Below are 23,741 nucleotides of genomic sequence, written 5' to 3'. Positions count from 1 at the left end.
GCACGTAAATACCTTGCAATGCTGGCTACAAAAGTGCGATGTGAAAGTGCCTGTTCTCACTTTCAGGGGACACTGTAAATAAGAAGCGGGCAGCATTATCTCCCGTAAGTGTCAACAAACTTGTCTGTCTTCACAACTGGCTGAATAAGAAGTAGGACTGGGCCGACTTGTAGGCTCTAAAGTTTTACATTGTTTTGTTTTTGAGTGCAGTTATATAAGAAAAAAATCTACATTTGTAAGTTACACTTTCACAATAAAGAGATTGCATTACAGTACTTGTATGGGGTGAACTGAAAAATATGATTTCTTTTATCATTTTTACCTTGCAAATATTTGTAATAAAAATATAATGAGCACTGTACACCTTGTATTCTGTATTGTAACTGAAATCAATATATTTGAAAATGTAGAAAAACATCCAAAAATATTTAATTTCAATTGGTATTCTATTAACAATGCAATTAAAACAGCTGTTAATCACGTGATTTAACTGCGATTAATCGACAGACCTAAATAAAATCAACATATTATATTGAATAATATAACGGATCAAATGTGAACTTTGACCTCCATCAGAAAATTGAATTGAAGCCATAGTGAACATCAGTGATCTGCTGAAAGAATCAGTCATGTCTTCATTTGAAGCGAGATCTACATAGCAGCAATCAATTGTTAAGATGCTTTATTGACAACTCTCCAGCATTCACCACAAAAAATAGGTTCATTTTTGCATACGATTACATCTTAGTTTTTTCAATAGCATTTTATTGGCAGTGGAAAAATGCTTCAGCACTTTACTGAAAGAAAGCAATAAATAATACTGTGGTAAAAATAGTTCAAAGTACTTAGGCTGTACATACTTCGTTCAATAATCAGAAGTACACAAAAAAGATTAGAAAAAAACACAAAACAGTAACAATGAATTTCAGTTGTACAAGTAAACTAAAAAGAAGAAACCAAACAAGGAAAAAAAAAGACATGCTATATATACTGTTGCATAATAAATAATGCACCATGATCTGAACAGATTTCTTACTGGCTTTTTAGTGTGCCATTCAATGATACATTTTCTACGCAAAGCCTGAAATGGCTACAACCATCAAAAATTTTAAAAAATCTGGACAATTTTTAGAACAAGTTTACAAACGAATGCAAAAAGATGACTTAAGAAAAATAAGGCCTTTATTAGAAGTTGCACTACTTTATTCTTCAGCATACTGTGCCTTCATCTTTTACTGTTTTTTTTTTATATTAGACTGCAGTGCTTCATGATTGGTCCGCTAAGAATAGTTGCATCAGTGCCTTTCCACAAATGTTTTTAATCAAAAGGATATGGGAGGAAAGCACATTTTGTGGCCTGTGGATTACTACCAGGAGCTATTATGAAGTCTTTCTTCCTTGGCTGAGAGAAAACATTTCTCAGTTTATGGCTTATGTTCAGTCATTGTAAAGACATGCTATACAAATACAGCAGACTGGAAGTTATGAAGGAGTTAACCAATTCTAAAACATGTTCCATAGTGTTATAATGTTCCCCCGTTTTAAAAATGTACTAAAGCATTAAATGAAGACAAATTCACCCTGACAAATCTTCTTTGTAAAAAAGGTACAACTATCAACAGAAATAAAAATAATCTATTAGACCTGCTTACTAAAACGTTTATATGAATGCTTATCTGAAAAAGGCTGGTTTATTTCATGTTTAGAACTAGCTAATATTTCCAAAAGACAAAATATATACTGCTTGGTGTCATGATACTTTTACAAAGACAGGAAAATCCTTTTCACCTTCAATTTCATTATTAAAAAACCCAATGATAATTACAATAACTGCATAATTTACAAAAGCCCTATATTGCTTATAGGGACATATACTTACAAGCATTACAGTACATTCAGTTGGAAAGACTAAAATTATGGATAAAATCAGCAAGGATTTGATTTATAGACTGAATACAGATGGAAATGGTAAGTAACTATATAAATGAAGTCACATAGGTTTACTTAAATATAAGAAACATTTAATTCTAAAATATTTTCTCTATGGTACTCATGAATTTGTTTGCTAATTAAAAACTCTGTAATAAAATATCTCAAAGTGTCCATTTAACAAGTATTAACAAATTAAAGATTCCACTGATTTCTAAAATATGGTCTTTGAGTTCAAAATGCTGCATATCACCGGTAGAAATAGTGTGGGTAAACTGCAAAATAAAAAAGAAATCTGTTATACAGTGTCTCAGGATTTATATTTTATATATATATATAGATATAGATATAAAAAAGCAAACATACATTACATTCCAAGTTTCTCAGCTAAACAGCTCATTGTTGTGGCATGTATTTAATGGATTACTACCATTCTGTGAAGTAGAGAGTTCTATTTTGGTCCCAATATATGTTTCAGTTGCGATATGAAGCTTGAGGCCAGAGGTCAAATACCTTCAATTCCCAATAAGAGATTAACTTTTTTTTTTTCTGGATGATCTTACTGTGTAATATATATATAATATTAAAAACAACAACAATATTAAGGCAATTAGAGTTAAGAGCTTTAACATTCACAAAGAAACGTTTTTAAAGTATCTACTTGATTTATACAGGGATGGATCCAGCTCATTTAAATTGCCCTTCACCTGCAGGAGCTTTCTTTCTCAGCATTTTATACTACAGAGCTCTTTTAGAGTACTTTTATATATTAAAGGCTACAGACTTTGAAGCTCCAACTATACTAGGAAATTGACCGATTGCTATGAAAGCTTATCAGCACCAAGTTCCCTGGAGCGAACGTTGAAAGTAATTTAACTACGAATATAGACGATAAAAATATTTTAAGCACCACTACAGAAACATGATTTTCGCTTGCAAGTGACAGACTTAAATCAGACAACTTCGGAATTTCTGCCTGTTCTTTAAGAAGTAACAGAGATCGATTTTTGAGATGTATATGATGTAACCTAACATAGAGGCTCCTTCCCACCTTGTTGTAGGATCTTCTGAGGTACAGTTAAAGGGCATCTTCTGCCCATCTACCTATTAAGGCTGTGCATTTGGAAAACTAGAGAATATGAAAAATGATGCCCTGTCCTATTTTGCATATTATATGAATATGTACTAAGTCATTTACATAAGTATTTATTACATAAATTCTCCCCACCTGCTTCCCCATCTATACCCAGCCATACCCTGATCTGGCTCATTTTCAAGTTCCACCATGTCACAGCCCCATCCCTCTGGTTCTCTCATGTGCCCCCTTCAAATCTTCCCCCACACTATGTGAAGTATTTGGAGCTACCTGTAATACTTTATGAATATTATATGTTCCATCTATTTCTTAGTGTGTTTGATACAGGATTACATGAGGTTTCCTTTCCTGCATACATGCAGGTAACAGCTTCAGGCAGCCCCATTTACTGTAACTTAAGGACAATGAAAGGCATCTTTCACTTTGAAGACCATGATGAATTCAGTCTGGCATGGCACAGAGTGGGGAGTGTCCACGCTTATAAAAGGGGAGGAACCCCCAAAGTGGGAAAACTGAAACAAAACTATTTGGAAGGATAAAAAGGACAGGAGTAGGCAGACACTGTTGGGAAGCAGACTGAAGCCCAGTCCCGAGAGGATGGGGGTCTCTGGAATAAGATAGGCCAACCTAAGTCTTTAGGTAAGATAGATGTATGTACAGACCGGTTATTGTGTTAAAAATCCTTTTATCTTATCCTGTGATCCTACTATTAAGGTTAAACAATGCTCCATTGGGTCACTGTATTCTCCACTGATCTCAGCTTCCAAAGGAAAGAAGATGTCACTCACCCTGTGCAGTAACTGAGGTTCTTAGAGATGGATGTCCCTGTGGGTGCTCCACTTTAGGTGACTTTGCGCCCCTGCGCTTGTAATTGAAGATTTGTAGTAGAAATGCCTGTTTGGGTCGCACGTGCACTGTCCTCATCTCATGCTACCTCAGGTGATTACATAGTGCAGTGTGACCAACCCCACCCCCACTCGCCAGTTCCTTCTCTACTGCACAGACTCTAGTGCGAAAACTCTGAAGTACAGGAGGAGAGAGAGGGTAGAGGAGCACCCACAGGGACAACCATCTCGAAGAAGCTCAGTTACTGCACAGGGTAACCTCTTCTTCTTTGAGGAGTATCCCTGTGGGTGCTTCACTTTAGGTGACTGTAGAGCAGTGCCGTTCAGTGGAAGGCAGGGACTTTGGATGGCAGTCATGGCGGATGATAAAACCATAAGTCTGAACAGAGCATCTGATGATGAATGCTGCTCTATGGCATAATGTTGTGTGAACGTATGGGCTGACGCCCAGGTTGCTGCTTTGCAGATGTCCATAATGGGGACATTGTTGAGGAAGGAGCTTGGAGCTTGAGGTGCAGAAGGTAGTACAGGATTAACTGCAGCGAAGCCAGCTCAGGTGGAATACCTTTATTTGAGGACCAGTACATAAACTGCCTTCACTTGGCCGTGTAAGTCACTCTAGTGGAGAGCTTTCTGGTGCCCAGCAAGACTTGCTGGACTCCGGCTAAGCACTCCTGCTCCTCTGTACTTAGCCATGCAGCAGCCAAGCCATCAGGTGCAATGCTGCCAGGTTCAGGTGCAAGAGGGCGCTGGGATTTTGTGACAGCAGATTCGGCCAGAGCAGTAGCCAAAACAGAGCTGCCACCGAGAGGTCCAGCAGCTTACTGAGGTCAAGTCAGTGCTATGAGGATCACCTTTGCTGTGTTCTGCTTGATCTTCACGAGGACTCTGTGGATCAGTGGAATTGGGGGAAAGGCATACATTAGAGCCCCCGACCACAGGAGCAGAAAAGCGTCCAGTTAAGAGCCTCTGCCAGACCCCCGAAAGGAGCAGAAGATGTGGCATTTCCTGTTGTGCCTGGATGCAAACAGGTCCACCGGGGGAGTACCACACCTGCGGAAGATGATGCTGACCACCTCTGGATGGAGAGACCACTCGTGGCGAGACAAGAAGGTCCTGCTGAGGTGATCCACCAAATCGCTCCTGGCCCTGGGAGGGTGCGTGGCTACAAGATGGATGTTGTGTTGCACACAGAAGTCCCATAACTTGAGGGCTTCCCAGCAAAGGGCAGACAACCTGGCTCCGCCTTGCTTTTGATATGGAACATAGCCGCTGTATTGTCCATTAGGACCTGGACCACCCTGTTCTTCAGGTGAGGTAGGAAGGCAGGCCAACCGCACCACTCTGAGCTCCCTGACATTGATGTGTGGTGAACAATTGAGGCGAGACCAGTGACCTTGTGTACTGAGATTGCCTAGGTGGGCTCTCCATCCCAGGTCCAAAGCATCAGAGACAAGGGTCACCGACAGCGGCGGGGGCGGCAGCTGTGAACAGGACTCACTCCACCACTAATTCAGGGTTTTGCCATCATGCTAGTAACGACCCAGTGTGGTCCAGGACCTTGACTACACGGTCCACGCTGTGTCTGTTGGGGATTTAGACTGACACCAGCCATATCTGCAGTGGCCTGAAGTGGAGTCGCGCATGCCGAACCACGCAAGTACAGGTTGCCATGGGGCCCAACAGCTGTAGGCATGTGTTGGTGAGAGGGTGAGCTTGTATACATGAGATCAGGTCTGCCATGGCCTCAGGAAGGAAAGCCCCGGCCTGGGTAGAGTCAAGGACCGCTCCAATGAACTCTCTGCGCTGCGTCAGGACTAAGGTTGACTGTCTTGTTTATCAATAGCCCCAGGTCACAACAGATGGAGCAAACCAGGTTGAGATGATGCCGTACCTGATCTCAGTATCAGCCTTTTATTAACCAGTCGTGGAGGTACAGGTAAATCTGCATGCCTTTGTGCCTTAGGTAAGTGGCCACTATACACTTCGTGAACACTCTCAGTGCTGAGGAGAGGCCGAGGGGCAGTGCCGTGAATTGAAAATGGCAGTGGCCCAACAAAAATGGAGGAAACGCCTGTACCCCGGGAAAATGGAAATATGCGCCCTTTAAGTCGAGAGTGGAGTACCAGTCTCCCGGATCAAGGGAGGGGATAATGGAGGCTAGAACTTTAACTTCTTGCGGGACTTGTTGAGGTATCGCAGGTCTAGAATGGGTCTGAGGCCTCCTTTTGCTTTCGGTATTAGGAAATAACGGGAATAGAACCCTTTCCCTCTCATATCTGGACGGACCTCCTCCACCACCCCCAGGTGCAGAAGGTTCTCTACCTCTTGCACTAGTAGTTGCTCGTGAGAAGGGTCCCCGAAGTGGGGCGGAAGGGAGGGTCGGCCATGAATTGCAAGGTGTAGCCCAAAGAAATTGTGTTGAGCACTCAACGGTCCAAGGTCAGCTTTGACCAGGCCGACTGGAAAGGGGCGTAGACAGTCGAAGAAAAAGCGGGGGAGTGGATCCTAGGCAGTGGCTGGGGCGCCATCCTCAGGCGCATCCTCAAATCGTCTGCTTCTGGCTGCCCTGATCTCAAGAGGGGCCTTGCTGGGCAGAGGAGCAGGAAGACCAAGGGTGATGTCGCTTAAACCCCTTGTCTTTCTCCTTCTTTCTATAGAAGCTGGGCTGGGGGACACCCTACGAGCGAGACAGCAGCCGGAATGGCTTTTAGCCTGTTGAGGGGTGTGCAAGCCCAAGGACCAGAGGGTGGCATGGAAGTCTTAAGGACCTAGAGCCATGCACTGGTCAGCTCCAAGAAGAGCCCTGCTCCCTCAAATGGGAGATCATAGAGAGGACTGTAACCAGGAGCTGCACCTCATGACCGCCAAGTCTGTAGCATCCTAGGCCATCTGGAGGATGCTTCTCGCCACCGCTTTGCCCTCATCCACTGGCGGCAAACTCCTGGGCCTTGTCCTGTGGAAGGCCCTCCTTGAATTTGCTGATGGAGTCCCACAAGTTGAAATTGTACCCGCCTAGCAAGGCCTGATAGATACCCAAAATTTCAGGCTGGCTGTTGAATAAACTTTTCTGCTAAATAAGGCTAGTCTTCAGGTGTCTTTATTTTTGGGGGTGCTGACGCTACCAGGGACCCTGCAGAAGTGTTGGTATACAGGTATTCAAATCTCTTTGCAGGAACATATTTCTTTTCTGCTTTCTTGGAGATAGGCAGAATGGAAGAGGGGGTCTGCCATACCAACTTGGCAATTTTCAGAACCCCTGGGTGGACAGGCAATGCGACCCAGGCTGGAGTGGAAGGAGGGTATGACACTGAAGAGGTCATTGGACTCCTCCACTAGCTCCTCAACCTCCAGGTTCAGGTTAGCAGCCACCCTTTTGAGCAGTGCCTGGTGCTTCTTAAAATTATCAGGGGGGCTGCTTGCTTGCGAGGGGCCCGCCACCGCCTAGTCCGGAGACGAAGAGGATGACTGCACCACAGGGGGAGGGGCGGCTTCCACTTGCCTGTCCAGGGATGGCTCGTTGGCCATTGAGACCTGCTGCACCACTCTTGCATCAGACTCAGCACCATGCTGTCTCTTGCACAGCCATCACCAGTTTGTCCAATGCAGCCTGAGAGGAATAGTGGGAATACGGAACCAGCATGACGGATACACCACATGGGCTCCAATACTGCCACAGGGCTGGCCACTGCCCTTGCTATCATGCTACTGCCTCCAGGGCCATGCCCGTCTTGCGGGCCGTTGGCGATTTGCCTCTCCTAGGTGAGAAGCTGAACTCTCCCTCTGGCTCCAACCATTGCCCTTCTGTTGACCAGGGCAGAACCGTAGATACCTGTCTAGAAGAAGCTGTAGAAGTCTGTCGGCAACTGGTAAGGACAAGGCGAGGAACGGTGCCTGCCCTGAAGCATGGTACCATGACCAAAAATGATCCGCACCAAGAGGGATTGATGCTGGGGGGACCGCTAGGCAATGGGAATCTGTGCTGCGGTGATCTCTGGCGGGAGGTTCAGTGGTACTGTGGGTACGGGGATTGGCGTTGTGACTTGGGCATCCCGCACCTTGTAGGTGGTGACCTTGGTGTTACAGACCTGGGTCTTCCACCCAGAGATCGAGGCTGCAGCGCCAGAGTCCTAGGCTGCAGTGATGGGGATCAACACATGCAGTGCAGGGACTGGGGACACTACGCTGCTTTGGAAGGAGATCCATAACCGGCTAGCCCTTAGAGGTCTGGGCCTTAACTGGGTCCATCACCTGGTTTGATGTCTGCAGTGCCAGCTGGCCTATAGTAACTCCTCACTTAACGTTGTAGTTATGTTCCTGAAAAATGCAACTTTAAGTGAAACCATGTTAAGCAAATCCAATTTCCCCATAAGAATTAATATAAATGGGGAAGAAGGGTTAGATTCCAGGGAAAATTTTTTCGCCAGACAAAAGACACTGTATATATATACACACATATATGCGCACACACACACACACACAGTATAAATTTTAAACAAACAATTTAATACTGTACACAGGAATGATGGTTGTGAAGCTTAGTTGAGGTGGTCAAATCAGAGGGTGGAATATTTCCCAGGGAATGCCTTACTGCTAAATAACGCACTAGCACTCGGCTGAGTCCTCCAGGGTTAACACACTGTTAATATAGCCTCACACTCTACAAGGCAGCATGAATGGAGGGAGGGGAGACAGCATGGCAGAGAGAGAGACACACACAATGTGTCTGAGAGAGAGACGGACGAGCATTGCCCCTTTAAGTATGCTGACGCCACTCTAAGTACATTGCCTTTTTAATGACAGGTTTCAGAGTAGCAGCCATGTTAGTCTGTATCCACAAAAAAGAACAGGAGTACTTGTGGCACCTCAGAGACTAACAAATTTATTTGAGCATAAGCTTTCATGGGCTACAGCCAGTAGATTAGCAAGTTGAGACAGCAGCTGCTGCCAGAAAGCTCCCTCCATCCTGAGCCCTGTCGTGCGTCCCGTCCCCCCCCCCCCAGCTCTGTGGAAAGGGGGTAAAGTTGGTGGGGGGGGACACCCTGACATTAGCACCCCTCTTTCTCCCACCTCTGCACAGCAAGCAGGAGGCTCTGGGGAGCAGCTCCAAGGCAGAGGGCAGGAGCAGCACATGGCAGTGGGGAGAGGGACAGCTGAACTGCCCGGCAATTGATTGGGCAGCTGCCGCACAGGGAACTTAGGGGTACGGGGAGCTGACAGGGAGGCTGCCGGTCCACCCTGGTTCCAAGCCCCCACCAGCTAGCTCCAACGGGCTGCTCTTTCTGCAAGCAGTGAACAAAGCAAGCAGCTGCCAAACAACTTTATAAGGGAACATTGCGCAAGTTTAAACAAGCATGTTCTCTAATTGATCAGCAACATAACAATGAAACAACAACATTAACCGGGACGACTTTAAGTGAGGAGTTACCGTACTTGGTTGTTGGCCGCTAGGGCTGCCTCGGGCACAGGTAGCCCTACGAGGGGTCAGGATCCCTGGCTGGGATGGGGGTCTGGCCACAGAAGTTCCCCTGTGTAGCTCCGGGGTCAGCATGTGGCCTAACACAGGTCCTTTCCCCGAAGCCCCCTTATCCTGTGGTGCCAACAGGCCCTTCGGCTTCAGCTGCTTCTTGGGCACTGGGGAAGGGGCATGGTGACAGGCGGGTTCCGGTGCCGGCGGTGCACTATGCGCTAACACTGAAGTGCTAGGCATGGAGTCTGACCGGAAGGGCTCCAAAGCAAGATGAAGTGCAAGGAGGGCCCTCAAGTGGATATCCCACTCCCTTTGAGTTTCAGGGTGAAAGTTCTTGCCGATCTTGCACTGGTGTTTTCTATGTGATTCCCCCTGATATTTCAAACAGCTATTGTGCGGGTCACTAATGGGCATTGGTCGGGTACATGATGACCATGGCTTAAAGCCTGGGGAATGGGGCATGCCCCACTCTGCAGCGAAGTCCCAGCCGGGACTCTAACTACTAAAACTATCGAACACTTAACTTACTGGTCAAACAAAGTGCCTAAAAAAAACCTAACTACAAAGGAGACAGAACAATGGACTGAAAGAACGACTAACCCTCTTGGAATGCAAGCCAAGGCACTCTGACCAACCATCACAGGCGGTAAGAAGAAACTGAGAGGGCATAGGATCGCCAGCACCTGATATACCGATGCATGAGCACGGCACTCAAGGAAGTGCCACAGCCAACCCTACGGATACCGCTAAGGCAAAAGTCTCTGATGAGTGTGCATAAGGGCACGCACGCACACACCTAGAATGGAACTGAGATGAGCAAGCACTCAAAGAATGTTGTGTATGGGGGAGGAGATGCCATAAGGGCTCCCAATTTCCCTACTCACCTGGCAGATGTGATGGTCACGAGGAAAGCCACTTTCACTGAAAGGTGAAGTAGTGAACAGATCACGAGTGGTTCAAATGGGGGTCCAGTAAGGCCCTGTAACACCAGATTGAGGTCCCATGATGGAGTAGGGGCTTGTATTTCTGAGTAAATGTTATGAAGGCCCTTGAGAAAACACTTGGTGATTGGGTGAGCAAAGATCGAGAACTCATCCACCTTGTGGTGGAATACAGTGATGGCTGTGAGGTGTACTCTGATCGACCTCATGGCGAGGCCGATTTGTTTAAGTTCCAATATATACTCCAGTACCAGTAGTAGAAGAGAGGAAACCACCATGATTTATCCATTTTGGCACCATGTATTGAATCGTCTCCATTTGTGCAGGTATGTATGTTGTATAGTTGGTCTACAACAACTGTTTAAGAAGTTTCAGAGTAGCAGCCATGTTAGTCTGTATCTGTAAAAAGAAAAGGAGTACTTGTGGCACCTTAGAGACTAACAAATTTATTAGAGCATAAGCTTTCGTGAGCTACAGCTCACTTCATCGGATGCATACGGTGGAATATAGTGGGGAGATTTTATATACACAGAGAACATGAAACAATGGGTGTTACCATACAGACTGTAACAAGAGTGATCACTTAAGGTGAGCTATTACCACCAGGAGAGCGGGGGAGGGGAGCGGAAACCTTTTGTAGTGATAATCAAGGTGGGCCATTTTCAGCACTTTCCAAGAACAGTAGGAGGGGAAATAAACAAGGGGAAATAGTTTTACCTTGGGTAATGACGCATCCACTCCCAGTCTTTATTCAAGCCTAAGTTAATTGTATCCAGTTTGCAAATTAATTCCAATTCAGCAGTCTCTCGGAGTCTGTTTTTGACTTTTTTTTGTTGAAGAATTGCCACTTTTAGGTCTGTAATCGAGTAACCAAAAGAGATTGAAGTGTTCTCCGACTGGTTTTTGAATGTTATAATTCTTGACGCCTGATTTGTGTCCATTTATTCTTTTACGTAGAAACTGTCCAGTTTGGCCAATGTACATGGCAGAGGGGCATTGCTGGCATATATCACATTGGTAGATGTGCAGGTGAACGAGCCTCTGATAGTGTGGTTGATGTGATTAGGCCCTATGATGGCGTCCCCTGAATAGATACGTGGACACAGTTGGCAACAGGCTTTGTTGCAAGGATAGGTTCCTGGGTTAGTGTTTTGTTGTGTGGTTGCTGGTGAGTATTTGCTTCAGGTTGGGGGGCTGTCTGTAAGCAAGGACAGGCCTGTCTCCCAAGATCTGTGAGAGTGATGGGTCATCTTTCAGGATAGGTTGTAGATCCTTGATGATGCGTTGGAGAGGTTTTAGTTGGGGGCTGAAGGTGGCGTTCTGTTATTTTCTTTGTTGGGCCTGTCCTGTAGTAGGTAACTTCTGGGTACTCTTCTGACTCTGTCAATCTGTTTCTTCACTTCTGCAGGTGGGTATTGTAGTTGTAAGAATGCTTGAGAGAGATCTTGTAGGTGTTTGTCTCTGTCTGAGGAGTTGGAGCAAATGCGGTTGTATCGTAGAGCTTGGCTGTAGACAATGGATCGTGTGGTGTGGTCTGGATGAAAGCTGGAGGCATGTAGGTAAGTAAAGCGGTCAGTAGGTTTCCGGTATAGGGTGGTGTTTATGTGACCATCGCTTATTAGCACCATAGTGTCCAGGAAGTGGATCTCTTGTGTGGCCTGGTCCAGGCTGAGGTTGATGGTGGGATGGAAATTGTTAAGAGAATGTCCTTTACTTCCTTGAGGTGGAATCTTGCCAGGTTTGGGTGGAGGGCCTGGCCCGCATCCTGAGAGAGAGATGAGATGAGGCAGAAGAGGAAGTGTATGGGGTGGGCACACAGCCATCTTTAAGAGGTAAGGAAGCCAAATTTGTCGGCCACAGGGGGGCTTTCAGGAGGACTCTGGTGTCCTGATCTTGTGTATCACCCAGGATAGAAGAGGGGTTGGAGGAAAGGTATATACTAGGGGTTCATCCCATTTGATGAGAAAAGCACCGCACAGGGAATGGGATCCCAATCGTGCTCTGGAGCAGAAGTGCGGGTACTTGGCATTTTGGATCGTCACAATAAGGTCTATAGCTGGGAACCCCCCATTTGAATATATTCTGTAGTATTCCAGGTTCATTTCCAACTTGTGGTCCTGGGAAAATTTTCTGCTTAATGCACCTGCTGTGATGTTTTGGCATCCTGGGAGGCAGGAAGCAGAGATGTCGATGTTGTGACTGATGCACCAATTCCATAATAGCATGGCTTCTGTGCACAGGGATTGTGACCGTGCCTCCCCCTTCTTGTCAGTTTATATAAAACAGGCAAGCAACGTTGTCTGTGAGGATATTTATAGTTCTGTCCTTGATCATAGGTAGGAAATGGGAACATGCATTGTGAACTGCCCACAGCTCCAGTAAGTTTATATGTAGAATGGATTCCAATGGGACCAGCAGCCTTGAACCGTACGAGTGGGGAAGCACCTGTATTTATTATTATTGTTGGAGGGTTCTGTGCAGCCATCATTTGGTTGGGTCCACAAATGTAGAGAGTTTTTTTACTTTGGTTGGCATCATGTTTGTTTAGGTTGTGTCTGTGTGGAACATACACTGTCTGGAGTCAGGCCTGCAGGCCTCGAATGCGGAGACTGGCATATTTCACGAACATTGTTGGGCATGTGGCCCAACAGTTGGAGGCAGATCCTGGCTGATGTCTGGGGACTGTTTGGTGTTGTGGAGCTTAGGTTCAGTAAAGTCATAAATCGGTGTCAGGGTAGCAAAGCTGTAGCCTCTGGATAGTCGAGGTAGGCCCCGATGAACTCCAGTCTCTGCACAGATGTGAACATTGATTTCTGTGTGTTTATTTGTAGGCCTAGACATGTGAAAACAGCTACTGTGTTTTGAGTAGCTTTCACTGCTCCTTGTTGAGTCACTGCTTTGAGTAAGCAATCATCCAAATAGGGGAATATTATGACCCCTTGTCTGCGGAGGTGAGCCGCCACCACCGTGAGAACTTTTGAAAATACACTTGGGGAAGTGGACAGTCCAAAGGGCAGTACTTTCTACTGAAAATGGTTTATTCCTAGAAAATCCTGAGGAACCTCCTCTGTGAGGGATGTATTGTTATATGAAGTGTGTGTTCTGGAGGTCAAGGGCTGAGAACCAGTCCCCTCTTTCCAGTGTTGGAATTATGGTTGCTAACGTGACCATCCTGAAGTGTTGGGTCTTCATGAATTTGTTGAATCTTCTTAAATCGAGATGAGACCTCCAACCTCCAGATTTTTTCTGGGTTAGAAGATAATGTGAGTAGAATCCCCTCCCACTGCATTGTGTTGGTAGTGGCTCTATTGCGCCTAGGCATATGAGATGGTTTACCTCCTGTCACAATAGATGTTTGTGAGAGAGGTCTCTGAAGACGGTTAGGAGGGAGGGTGGGTATGGGGAATGAAGGTAAATGGGATGGAATAGCCAGTCTCAACGATCTCTAATACCCATTTGTCTGACGTGATGATCTGCCAGACTAGGTGGAATGGGGTCAGACGGTCTCTGAATGGATGGGAGGTAGCAGGTGTTTCCAGCACTCGAAAATGTGGAGTAACTAAGCTATTCTAAAAGGGCATCTAATAACTGAAACTTAATTTCCTATAAGAGAAAAAAGTTTTGTTTTTATTTTTAGAAAAGAAGAAAAACAGTGAAGGAGAAGTAACTATAAAGCTAGCTAACAACAAACTGTTAACTAAATAAGTACAGTAACTATTCTAAAGCAGAGAGGCACTGCTAAGTGCTCCATCTGAAGCCGAGGGTGGTAGAGGAGGAACTGAGGAGGGGTTGGTCGCACAGTTCTATGTAACTGCCTGAAGCGGCGCAAGACAGGGAAAGCGCACGTGCAACCCAACCAGGCACTGCTCCTACAAATCTCTGATTACAAGCACTGGGGCTCACAATCGCCTAAAGTGGAGCTCCAACAGGGATACTCCTCGAAGAACCACCACAGGTAGCCAAACCTAGTCAGACCTGCTGAGCAATCCTGGTTCATACAAGAGTCCTGGGCCAAGTCTAAGAGTGGGCGAATTGTGGGATTCCATCCAAGAACAGATGAAGGCAACAGGCTTCACACCTGAGGGAGTGCACTGAGAGGCCAAGGAAGGGGTAAGAGGTGCAGATAGCCTTGAGCCATGACACCCCATACTAAACTCCCTTGACCCTCTCTAGTTGGCTATTCCCTCTCCAGCCTCTCACGCTCCTCCTCTTACCTCTTTTCGCCCTGAAACTAGAGCAACAGTACTCTGCCCAGTGTGAATGAAAACTACTCACTTCTCCCTCTCAATTTAGGTTTCACTTTCTTGGTGTCTGAGATGTCATAATCCAGCTAGGACTACCAGATGACCCTGTGAAGTCCTTGAGGAAAATTGAAGTAGATAATGCCTGAATTCCTAATGTAAAGATGACCAAAAATCCAACACTTTTTGCAGAAAAACCCTTTCATGCCTTTTAAAAAAATATATCATAAAGGAGCAAAAAAGAAAAGACCAATTATTTTCCTTTGCAAATTAACTTTATAATTAGGATTATATTATGTAACGGTTGACAGCCTTAGCTAGAAGGAACTACCTTAAAATTCTCAATGTAGTATTTATATTTTAAACTGGTTGGTTTTCCTTTTTTTTTTTTTACATTTAGATATTAAGTTTTTGGATTTGGTTTAAACTTTAAAATGTATATTTTACAAAGTGGCCTATTTTCCTGCTATACCTATCTTTTTTACTCACCAACAGACGCCTTTAACAGGAGTAAGTCCTTACTGTAGTGGAATCCAGCCTTTGTGTTCCTGATACATTGCCTGTTTCAACAATCATAGAAGGAAGACATGCAGAACACAGCATGCAGTTAGTCTTCAAAAAAAAAAAAATCACACAGCAATGTGATTACAGCTACTGTACACACTCAACTAAGGTTACAATAAATTAGAAAAGCAGAATTTAAAATAACCTTAAGTTCATCTATTTACTAGTTCTAGTTTCAGTGCTTAGCTTTACAAAAAATTCCCAACAAAACAATACTCATGCAAGCTAGGGCACTGTAAGTGGCAGAAGTGAATCATGTCTAGAAGTACAACTATTAATATTCTTCTTTCTAAGATTTCTCTCAGCTTTTGATTGCACATGGAGAAGAAAACTTGACTTTTTAGAATGTGAATGTTTAATATTTTACATTTAAATCAAATTAAACATTATATGGTGCAGAGAACTCCTGGACTGGATATTTTACACTAGTGAGAGTAATATTTACAATTTTAAGCATCCCACTAACATTCTTAATATTTGTGTAATATATTGGGGTTCTTCTTAAACTTCATGTATTTAGTTAAAGTGTTCAAACAAAATAGGTACACTACCAAGGACCTTTGGTCCAAATTTGCCCAAAGGATGTTCTCAAACTGTAATTGCCTGGTACATTCCATCACCAATAACATTTTCCATGTGGCAAGCACTGATATTCATCTTATTTCCATAGTCCGAGATATAGAAAAAGTATTTCCTAAATAAAAAGACCTTCTAGTCTGTTCCTAGAGAAAAAAAACCTGAAAAGGAACCATATATCTGGTAGAAAGCTCACAAGTTACAACAAAAATAAACTTATATTTGAAATAAAAAGTTTTACACATATAAACATGCACAAGGCAGATGCTTTTATGCAGATTAAAATTAAAATATTCTGGCTACTTAATTAACTTACAACCTCAGGCAAAAAAGTTCATGCTTAAAAATAGCAAAGTAGTTTTTGTACCATCAATTTGCATCTTCTTTGGCTGCATAGAAGGTGAAGACATTGAGGCGGTAACTCTGAAGTTTGCAGGAAGAGTCTCTGCAGATCCAGCAGCTAAGCCTTTTATGTCCTTTGGTCTAAACTTCTTTCTCCATGAAGGTGCTCGTCTAAAGCTTTTATCATCATCCTGTCAGATTGATTAGTATCATTAGTAATTCTAAAAACAGGATTATTTACCATAAATTAGAATTAGAGCAGGGTCAATACCTTTCCCCACAACTCCAAGCATCTATACGAGTCAAGATACTTAGTATTTCTTGGAAAAAAAGATCTGGCTGCCTATCTTTAACTTAACTGCACATTAGGGTATATTTGTGATTTAGGATTTAAGATAATTCACAAATGCCATATAATCTAGTAGTGAGAAGTAAATGGAAGAGTTAGAAGACAAGACAAGAGAACACATATTTTGGGAACATTAACAACCAGGTATAAATTACTTTAAATAATCCCCTTGCCCTTTTAAATTCCACTTTTGCCGGAATATCTATATTGAAATATAGCACTACGGCACAAAAGATTAGAGGAAACGACTGACTAGTGAACGAAAACAGTACAAAACTACAATAGTACTGTACTACAGTACCTCCCTAACCTATGTATTGTTTCATTTTTAAGTGATTTGGAACCTTTTAATAGGGCTATGTGGAACAGAGTGCATCCTCAAACTGAACTATTTCCTCCCCTTCCCCCTACTCTGTAGTAGTGCATCTACAGCTTAAAAAATGATGTTTTTTAATTCACAAGAGTGACACTGGACCTACTAACCAAGACAGCTGGAGCCCTGCCCGAGAAATACAATATCCCGTAGAAAAAAGCCTTGTATGTTTATGTGCATATATATCCATGTATTGTTTATATTTAGAGGTTTCAGAGTAACAGCCGTGTTAGTCTGTATTCGCAAAAAGAAAAGGAGTACTTGTGGCACCTTAGAGACTAACCAATTTATCTGAGCATAAGCTTTGAAAGCTTATGCTCAAATAAACTGGTTAGTCTCTAAGGTGCCACAAGTACTCCTTTTCTTTTTGTTTATATTTATTATCACAATCCACTACAAATGATCTGGTTAAACGTTTTGAACATCTATTTTTATCTAAAAATATTTAGCTCAATTTCTTTAGGATTTAGAATTAAATGGATGCAAATATCATTTCCTAAAGCAAGACCCCCACGATTTGCTCTGGCCCTTGTACTGCATAAAAAGGCTGGAGCGGCATAAAAGTGCCCTAAAAGCTCCTTTTTATATTGTGGGAAGATTTTCTCGTACAGTCACCATGGAAGATAGCGGTAAAGGTACTTTCCAATTAGCCTCCTTGCAAGCCGTAGTTTAGAGGGTAAGCTGAGGGTAGAAGGGGCATGTCAGGGTGGGGCCGCAACACAAAGTAAGGCAGAGATTCCAACTAGGCAGTGCTGCAGTCTATAGTGCAGCTTGGGGAGGCAAGTTAGACACCCCCTTGCCAGTCCGCCCATGGTGTTGTCTAAATTATGGTAGGGACCCTGGATCAGCACTAGATCAGAGAGCACAAGGGTGTCTTATGGCCGCCGTAAGTACTTCTTCCACCTCCTAAGTACATCTACATTACAGACTTCTTTCGATGGTATGTAGAGTACATATCTGCATAGCCCCCCCAGCACAGGTATAAACGGCAGCGTAGCTGGTGTGGCATAGCTTAGGCAACCAGAGTAAAGACGTGCCTGAAGGGTGTGGGTATGTATGTGAGTACATACTCTACGTGCTTTCTACTCACTCAAGCCACCCCTCCCCATCTACACTGCTATTTTTATTATTATAGTGTCCTGCTGCGGGAGCCTTTGCCCTCTGCAGGAAGAGACTCCCCCAGCCAGGAGAAGGTTCTGGCAGGAGGAGGCAGCTGGGAAAGGTTCATCCTTTTCCTGCTGCCTCCCATGGCCAAGTCTTTCTTTGCCACAGAAAAGATTCCAGCAGCTCCCCATTTCTAGAACCTTTCCCCACAACAGAGAAAGGGAAAGGCTCTAGCAGGGGAGAGGCAAGGGGGAAAGCCCTGCTCTCTCCCCTCTGCCAGAGCCTTTCATGGACTAGTAGCTACACACCACAGCATGGACGCAGCCTGGTTTTGGCTGCACTATGCAGCTACATGTATACTGCATGACGCTGCCAGACGTATACAGTGTAGACAAAGCCTTAGAATTGCACCACAAAAATCTCAAAAAATGAATTCAATTTCCTAATATGTCTTCTGGAATTTACTTTAAATATGTCTTCTAAGTAATTGGAGGAAGAAAAATATTTACATGAAGCTTTCATTATGAATGATCCCAGCCTGCCTGAAAGATTAAAAAAGGATCACTAGGCTATTAGTGACATGTAGCTGTCTCTGGTAGGAAATTCTGCATGAATACTATACAATGTATTACTATGCAAGTTGGAATCTGGCTGGGAAACATTAAAAACATTTCTTGGAAAAAAAGATCTATATAGATTGGATAACTGGGCATTAAAAAGAGGGGAAAACACTAACAGCTGATTGGGTGGACTTGTGAAAAAGGAGTGGCATGGGGTGCAGCCTTCAGAAGAAGGAAGTTCTGCTTTAAATTGTTCTTTGTAAAGAAGGCAGACAGTTCCAGTTTCACCCACTCTCACTATCCACTCCAGTAAAAAAATGGCAAGTCATAAGCTACCTAAAGTACTGTGCACTGGAAAAAAGCAGCTCATGTAACACAGAATGATACTGAACTATTTAGATGAAAATCAGATGGGTCCCACTTGCTAAAAACAGCACTAGAAAAAGAACACCAAAAACCAAAGTGAGCAATAATAGATGTAGCTTTCCTGGGACTAGCTCTCTCTCACTGAGCAAGTAACTTTTTCCTCCTACCTCTAAGGTCATGCATCGCCTCTGAAGGGCATTCTGGTGATTTTCATGCATCTCTGCACTGAAAGTCATCGGAACAACATCCTATTTCTCTTGATAAGAGTGCTAAATAAACATTGCTACATATGTGCTGGGGAAATCCACTTCCTCTGAGATGTTTCAAATGTTCATAAGACCACTTTATAAGTTCTGTCACTGGACAGTAAGTTCCATCATAAAAGTACACTTGTTCTTTCTTCACCTCAGCAGGCAACAAATCTGTAGTCTGCCTACAATGCACTTTGCACTGCACATCTGGCTACATCAGCAGCACCGAAGTTCAAATCAACACAAGCCTTTGAATATTTAATCCCCCACTGGTGCCACTTGAAGAATAAAAAACTTGTCTTTCACCTTATCGCTACTGTTTTTATTTTCCAGCTTCCATAATATTACAGTATCACTTCTAACTTTTCATTTAACAACTGTGACTTTCTACTCTATGTCCATGTTTTATAAGCACCTGAAAATAAACATCACTTCTGAATACAAATAACTACAGCATCATGATTCAGTAAAATTTACTAACCCATTTGAGTAGTAAGCAGCAATGATAAACACCTATTTGCACCTACATTGCTTCAGAACTAAGATGTTCTTGCTTTAAAAATGCATTCAGATCATAAGCTGGATAAGGATATAAAGTATACGAGAATTTGGTAATTTTATTTTAGTTTACATTTTACAAGTTATAAAGCCAACAGCCTACTAGTAGTGTGCTCAAGAGTGGACCAGAATTAGAACAGAAGGATTGCTGTAGATTAAGGCTAGGTACGTTGGCAGAGCTACATGCTTACACAACACCTATATATACTATGCCTTATTAAGTGAGTGTCAGTAGTCTGTTACTTTCTTATATTTTAGGAAGAGAGAGAGATTCAGACAAAAAGGCAATCTCTGGCACTAACTATGGTTAAAGTTATAGGCAACACAAATTTGCTGAACATCTCACACTTTGACGTTCAGAATAATTCTGTCTAAATATGAGCTTAATACACACAAAATACGTACCGTAACTCACAAAAGGTAAGAAAATTCAAGTTAAGGCTTCCACTTTTTAAAAACCATTCTCTGTATAGTAATAGTTTAAAAGAGACTATCCAATTCAAATTCCTTCATTTTAATAGGTTGATCAGAGATCAGGCTTCTTAATGCAATTAAAACAGACCAATAAATCAACTCACTTCATCAAATCTCCTGTCAGTGCCCATAACAAGAAGGTTATTAAATTCCCTCTCCAAAACAGCACGACCCTAAATTAAAAAACAAAAACATTAAAGTGAGTCTTGAAAGGCTAACAAGCCACAAGCATCTATAGTACATTTAAAAAAATATTCTGATGTACACATTATAAAAAGAATATATGGCAACACTATTATCACAGTAATACAGCACTAATTTAGTACTTGCAAAGTTGCAATCACACATTTAAAGGGGGATTTCAGTGCAGTCAATCTTATATCTGTGTCATGAAAATTCGTGATATCAGATGCAAAATTAATGACTTCACAGTGAAAACAGCGCCTTTTCTTTGTATTTACAGAGCACCTAGCACACTGTGGGTATTACCAGAGACAAATAAGTGATAATAAAGGATAAGCCAATTTATAGGAGAAGATGTGCTGTGAGAAAACAAACCTGTTTAAACACAAATACATTAAATTAGAACACATGGTAGAGATTATGGAAAATTTTAAGTTTTATTGTGATATGTTTCTAAGTGTATGGTAGAAGACACACTATAGATAACATTCAATTTTTAAAATTTCTACAGTTGACTAAAACAATTACTTGCTTACATAAAATTAGATTGTATGACCATATGGTTTATTAAAATGGCTAGGGAAAAAAATCAGCAGACATGAAGTTATTACCTGTGTGTTCTGAGTAGGTATTTGTAATAATAGAGCGAATGCATTGAAATCAAAAGTTTCCTCTAAGGCCACAAGTGCACCATGAACTCCACTTTCTATAAGGTTATTTGCATATTCTTTAAGACCGATTGACAGCACCCAGCGGATCATTCTGTCATTGCTCCATACAAGAACATCTAAAGAGGAAAAACAAATATGCTATATAAAACTGCATAACAAAATGTCTATACAAATAACTACAAGTCTTGTTTCTTCTATATCGCATTGGCATAGGGCTCAGTTGTGTCATTTAGGCACAGGCCACACAGCAAGGGGTGATACGGAGCCAACTAGTCTCAGAGTTCAGAGGAAGAAATCTGCTTTAAATAAGTATCAATATAAATAAGGTCACTACCATATGTATAAAATATTTGGGTTATTTAATTTGATATTCATTTTATGCGGTCTCTAAATTTTCAATATGCAGCAGATGTTTTTATTGACAATACAGAATTCCTTCCTGTGCTCCACAGAGCAAAGGGAGACAGTGCTCACTGCCACATCTCTTCATTTACTGCATTTTACGCTGTCCTGCTTTATGGGTGGGTGTGAAGAAGTGGGGCATATAGCCCACCCTCCTCCCTGCCTGTGAGAAAGTATGGATGGAGCAGTTCTTGTGCTCCTTAGACTGCATGGACTGCACCTTTAGCCCGGCACTTATGTGGGTGGAGAAGCTCTTTCCATCCCACAAACCCCTTTAATGGTTAGACATTCCTATCCTTGGAGAGCAGGGGCAATTCTATATTTTGATAGGTTATTTCAGTTCTTTAAAAACAGTGATTTTCCCTATAGTTTACTACTGCACTTGATCTTTCCTGGGAATGCAGGAGGTAAGGTGCGGGCTTGAATTCCTACTCCTGCTTCCCCACTACCTCCATCCCCTCTTCAGTATCCAGAGATTAACTGGATGTTTTTAATTTAAAAAAAAAAAAAAAAACCAAACACACCACACAGTAACAAAATGGTTAATATTCACGAACTATCACATAACAGTAGGCTTCAGAGTTACTGAAAAAATGGGGACAACTGTCATCTCAGAGATGCTTCTTAAATAAAAGAGTTTCTTTGGTTCACACTTGGAAAATTTTCTTCAGAACAATAAGGGTTAGAAAAAAAATTAAATGAAAGCTCATTTCAGAGCACGATTGTTCTACAGTGGGTTCTGTGGCATACTCTGTAGCTACAAAATTGTAGACTACACAGGGCCCTACACTAATAGGTCACTTCCATATGGCACTTTTACGACACCATGAAATAATCCTTTTCCAATTTAAAGTAATTGACTTAATTTTAAAGTAATGCAATTTTGAGGCATCTTACTGGGAAGATTTTAAAATCTAAGGGGAAGCCAAGACAGAAATAGTTAACCTTTTATTTCATTCTGGCTTTCTTCTCTTCTTCTTTCCAGTTCTTTTCGGTCATAATTTAATTTTCGCAAACACATAATACCACACTGGAAACTGTTTCTGTTGGGAAAATAAAAACATATTTAGGGATAAGCTAGAACACTTAATCAAGAGTATGATGAAGACTTCTTTAAATTTATTTACCTGTGAAAACTGTCAACCATTTTAAGTTGTCCACGGAGATCTTTCTTAGTCAAGTGATCTAGCATTCTAGCATCAACAAGACATTCCATGAAGTAGCTGCGGTATTGAGGGAGTCCCAAACTGGGAAGCCACTCATTGCCAATCCACTCATGGTTCATATCACCGTATGCTAGAGTCTGTTTTTAAAAAGTAAGAATTATTCAGTGTGATTTTCTCATATCAAAAGGCAAAGAAACACTAAATTTATTTCCCTAAACTTCACATTAGTAAAAAATATTTTTAAAAGTTGCCTTGCCTTCCATTTTTTAACTGGTCTTTTTTACTTGGGGAAAAACACACTAATGAAAGCATTGAGCTGAAGTTTTCCACTTTACATTTAATCTTTTCATTGGAAAAGGATGCTTTTTTTAAAAAAAAGGGAATATAAAAACGTTCAGAATAAGTAAAATTTCCATTAATTTTTTTATCAAATTTTGATGACTTTTTACATGTTGCTCAAATTCAGACCCTTCAATACATCAGTTTGACACCATAACAATATAACATAACTTTGATGAGATACTGAACACACCATGTTTCATGAAAAAAACAATTTTTTTTCTGAATTGGTACAAATTTTATTTTATTATCCTATACTCTCCCCATTCAGACAGCCAAATTCACTGCACACTTTTGAATATTAACAGGAGTTTTGGGGATTTGATACTGGTGGAAAAAAAAAACAAACCTTTTTCTGGGCTCATAGCTGTAACTGCTATTCCCTATTTTGAAGACTCCTGGCCTTTGAATGACAAGCTCTGGGGGAGATTTTCAAAGTGCAGTTAGGTGTCTGATTCCCATTAAGCTTTGAGCTCAAATGACAATTATTCTGCCAATGAACTAGCTGGAAAAGTAGTTCAAAGGGGTTTTAATAAAACAGTTACTAACCTTGCATAACTGTCTTTGAAACGTGTTGCTCATGTCCATTCCATGCTAGGGGTGCGCATACCATGTGTACAGTTACTGGAGTTTTTTCCCTCTGTGGTAGCCATAGGGCCGCCCCTAGCATCCCTTGGAGCCCTGCGCACATGCATCAGTATAAGGGGTGCCACTGGCTCCATACTCTCTCAGTTCCTTCTTGCCAGTAACTCTGACAGAGTAGTAAGGAGGGCGGATCATGGAATGGACATGAACAACAGATCTCAAAGAACAACAGTTACAGAAGGTTAGTAATAGTTTTTTCTTCGAGTGCTTGCTTATGTCAATTCCATGCTAGGTGACTCACAAACAGTATCCCTGGAGGTGGGCTTGGAGTTTACAGACATGCCGACTGCAACACC

General features: G+C 42.4%; 1 protein-coding gene across 11 annotated transcripts in view; it reads right to left on the bottom strand.

Moving 5' to 3' along the window:
• Window positions 1–679: 679 nt before the first annotated feature.
• PPFIA1 (PTPRF interacting protein alpha 1) overlaps window positions 680–23,741 on the bottom strand; it is an 89,622-nt gene continuing 66,560 nt past the window's right edge. For 8 of the 11 annotated variants that reach the window (XM_074955221.1, XM_074955226.1, XM_074955222.1 and 5 more), the window contains 7 exons: window positions 22,423–22,598; window positions 22,241–22,338; window positions 20,834–21,009; window positions 20,144–20,212; window positions 16,030–16,195; window positions 15,012–15,082; window positions 681–2,204 (listed from right to left, as the gene is read on the bottom strand). In XM_074955221.1, coding sequence (XP_074811322.1) covers window positions 15,024–15,082; window positions 16,030–16,195; window positions 20,144–20,212; window positions 20,834–21,009; window positions 22,241–22,338; window positions 22,423–22,598 — 744 coding nt within the window. In that variant the 3' untranslated portion in view covers window positions 681–2,204; window positions 15,012–15,023. Of the gene's footprint in view, window positions 2,205–15,011; window positions 15,135–16,029; window positions 16,196–20,143; window positions 20,213–20,833; window positions 21,010–22,240; window positions 22,339–22,422; window positions 22,599–23,741 lie in introns of those variants that run through there. The other 3 variants (XM_074955219.1, XM_074955220.1, XM_074955224.1) reach the window with 2 other exon arrangements.

Source organism: Natator depressus, chromosome 6 (genome assembly GCF_965152275.1).
Source record: "Natator depressus isolate rNatDep1 chromosome 6, rNatDep2.hap1, whole genome shotgun sequence".
Lineage (NCBI taxonomy): Eukaryota > Metazoa > Chordata > Testudines > Cheloniidae > Natator > Natator depressus.
The sequence above is the reverse complement of the archived record's forward strand: the minus strand, read 5'-3'. Positions and strand labels throughout refer to the sequence as shown.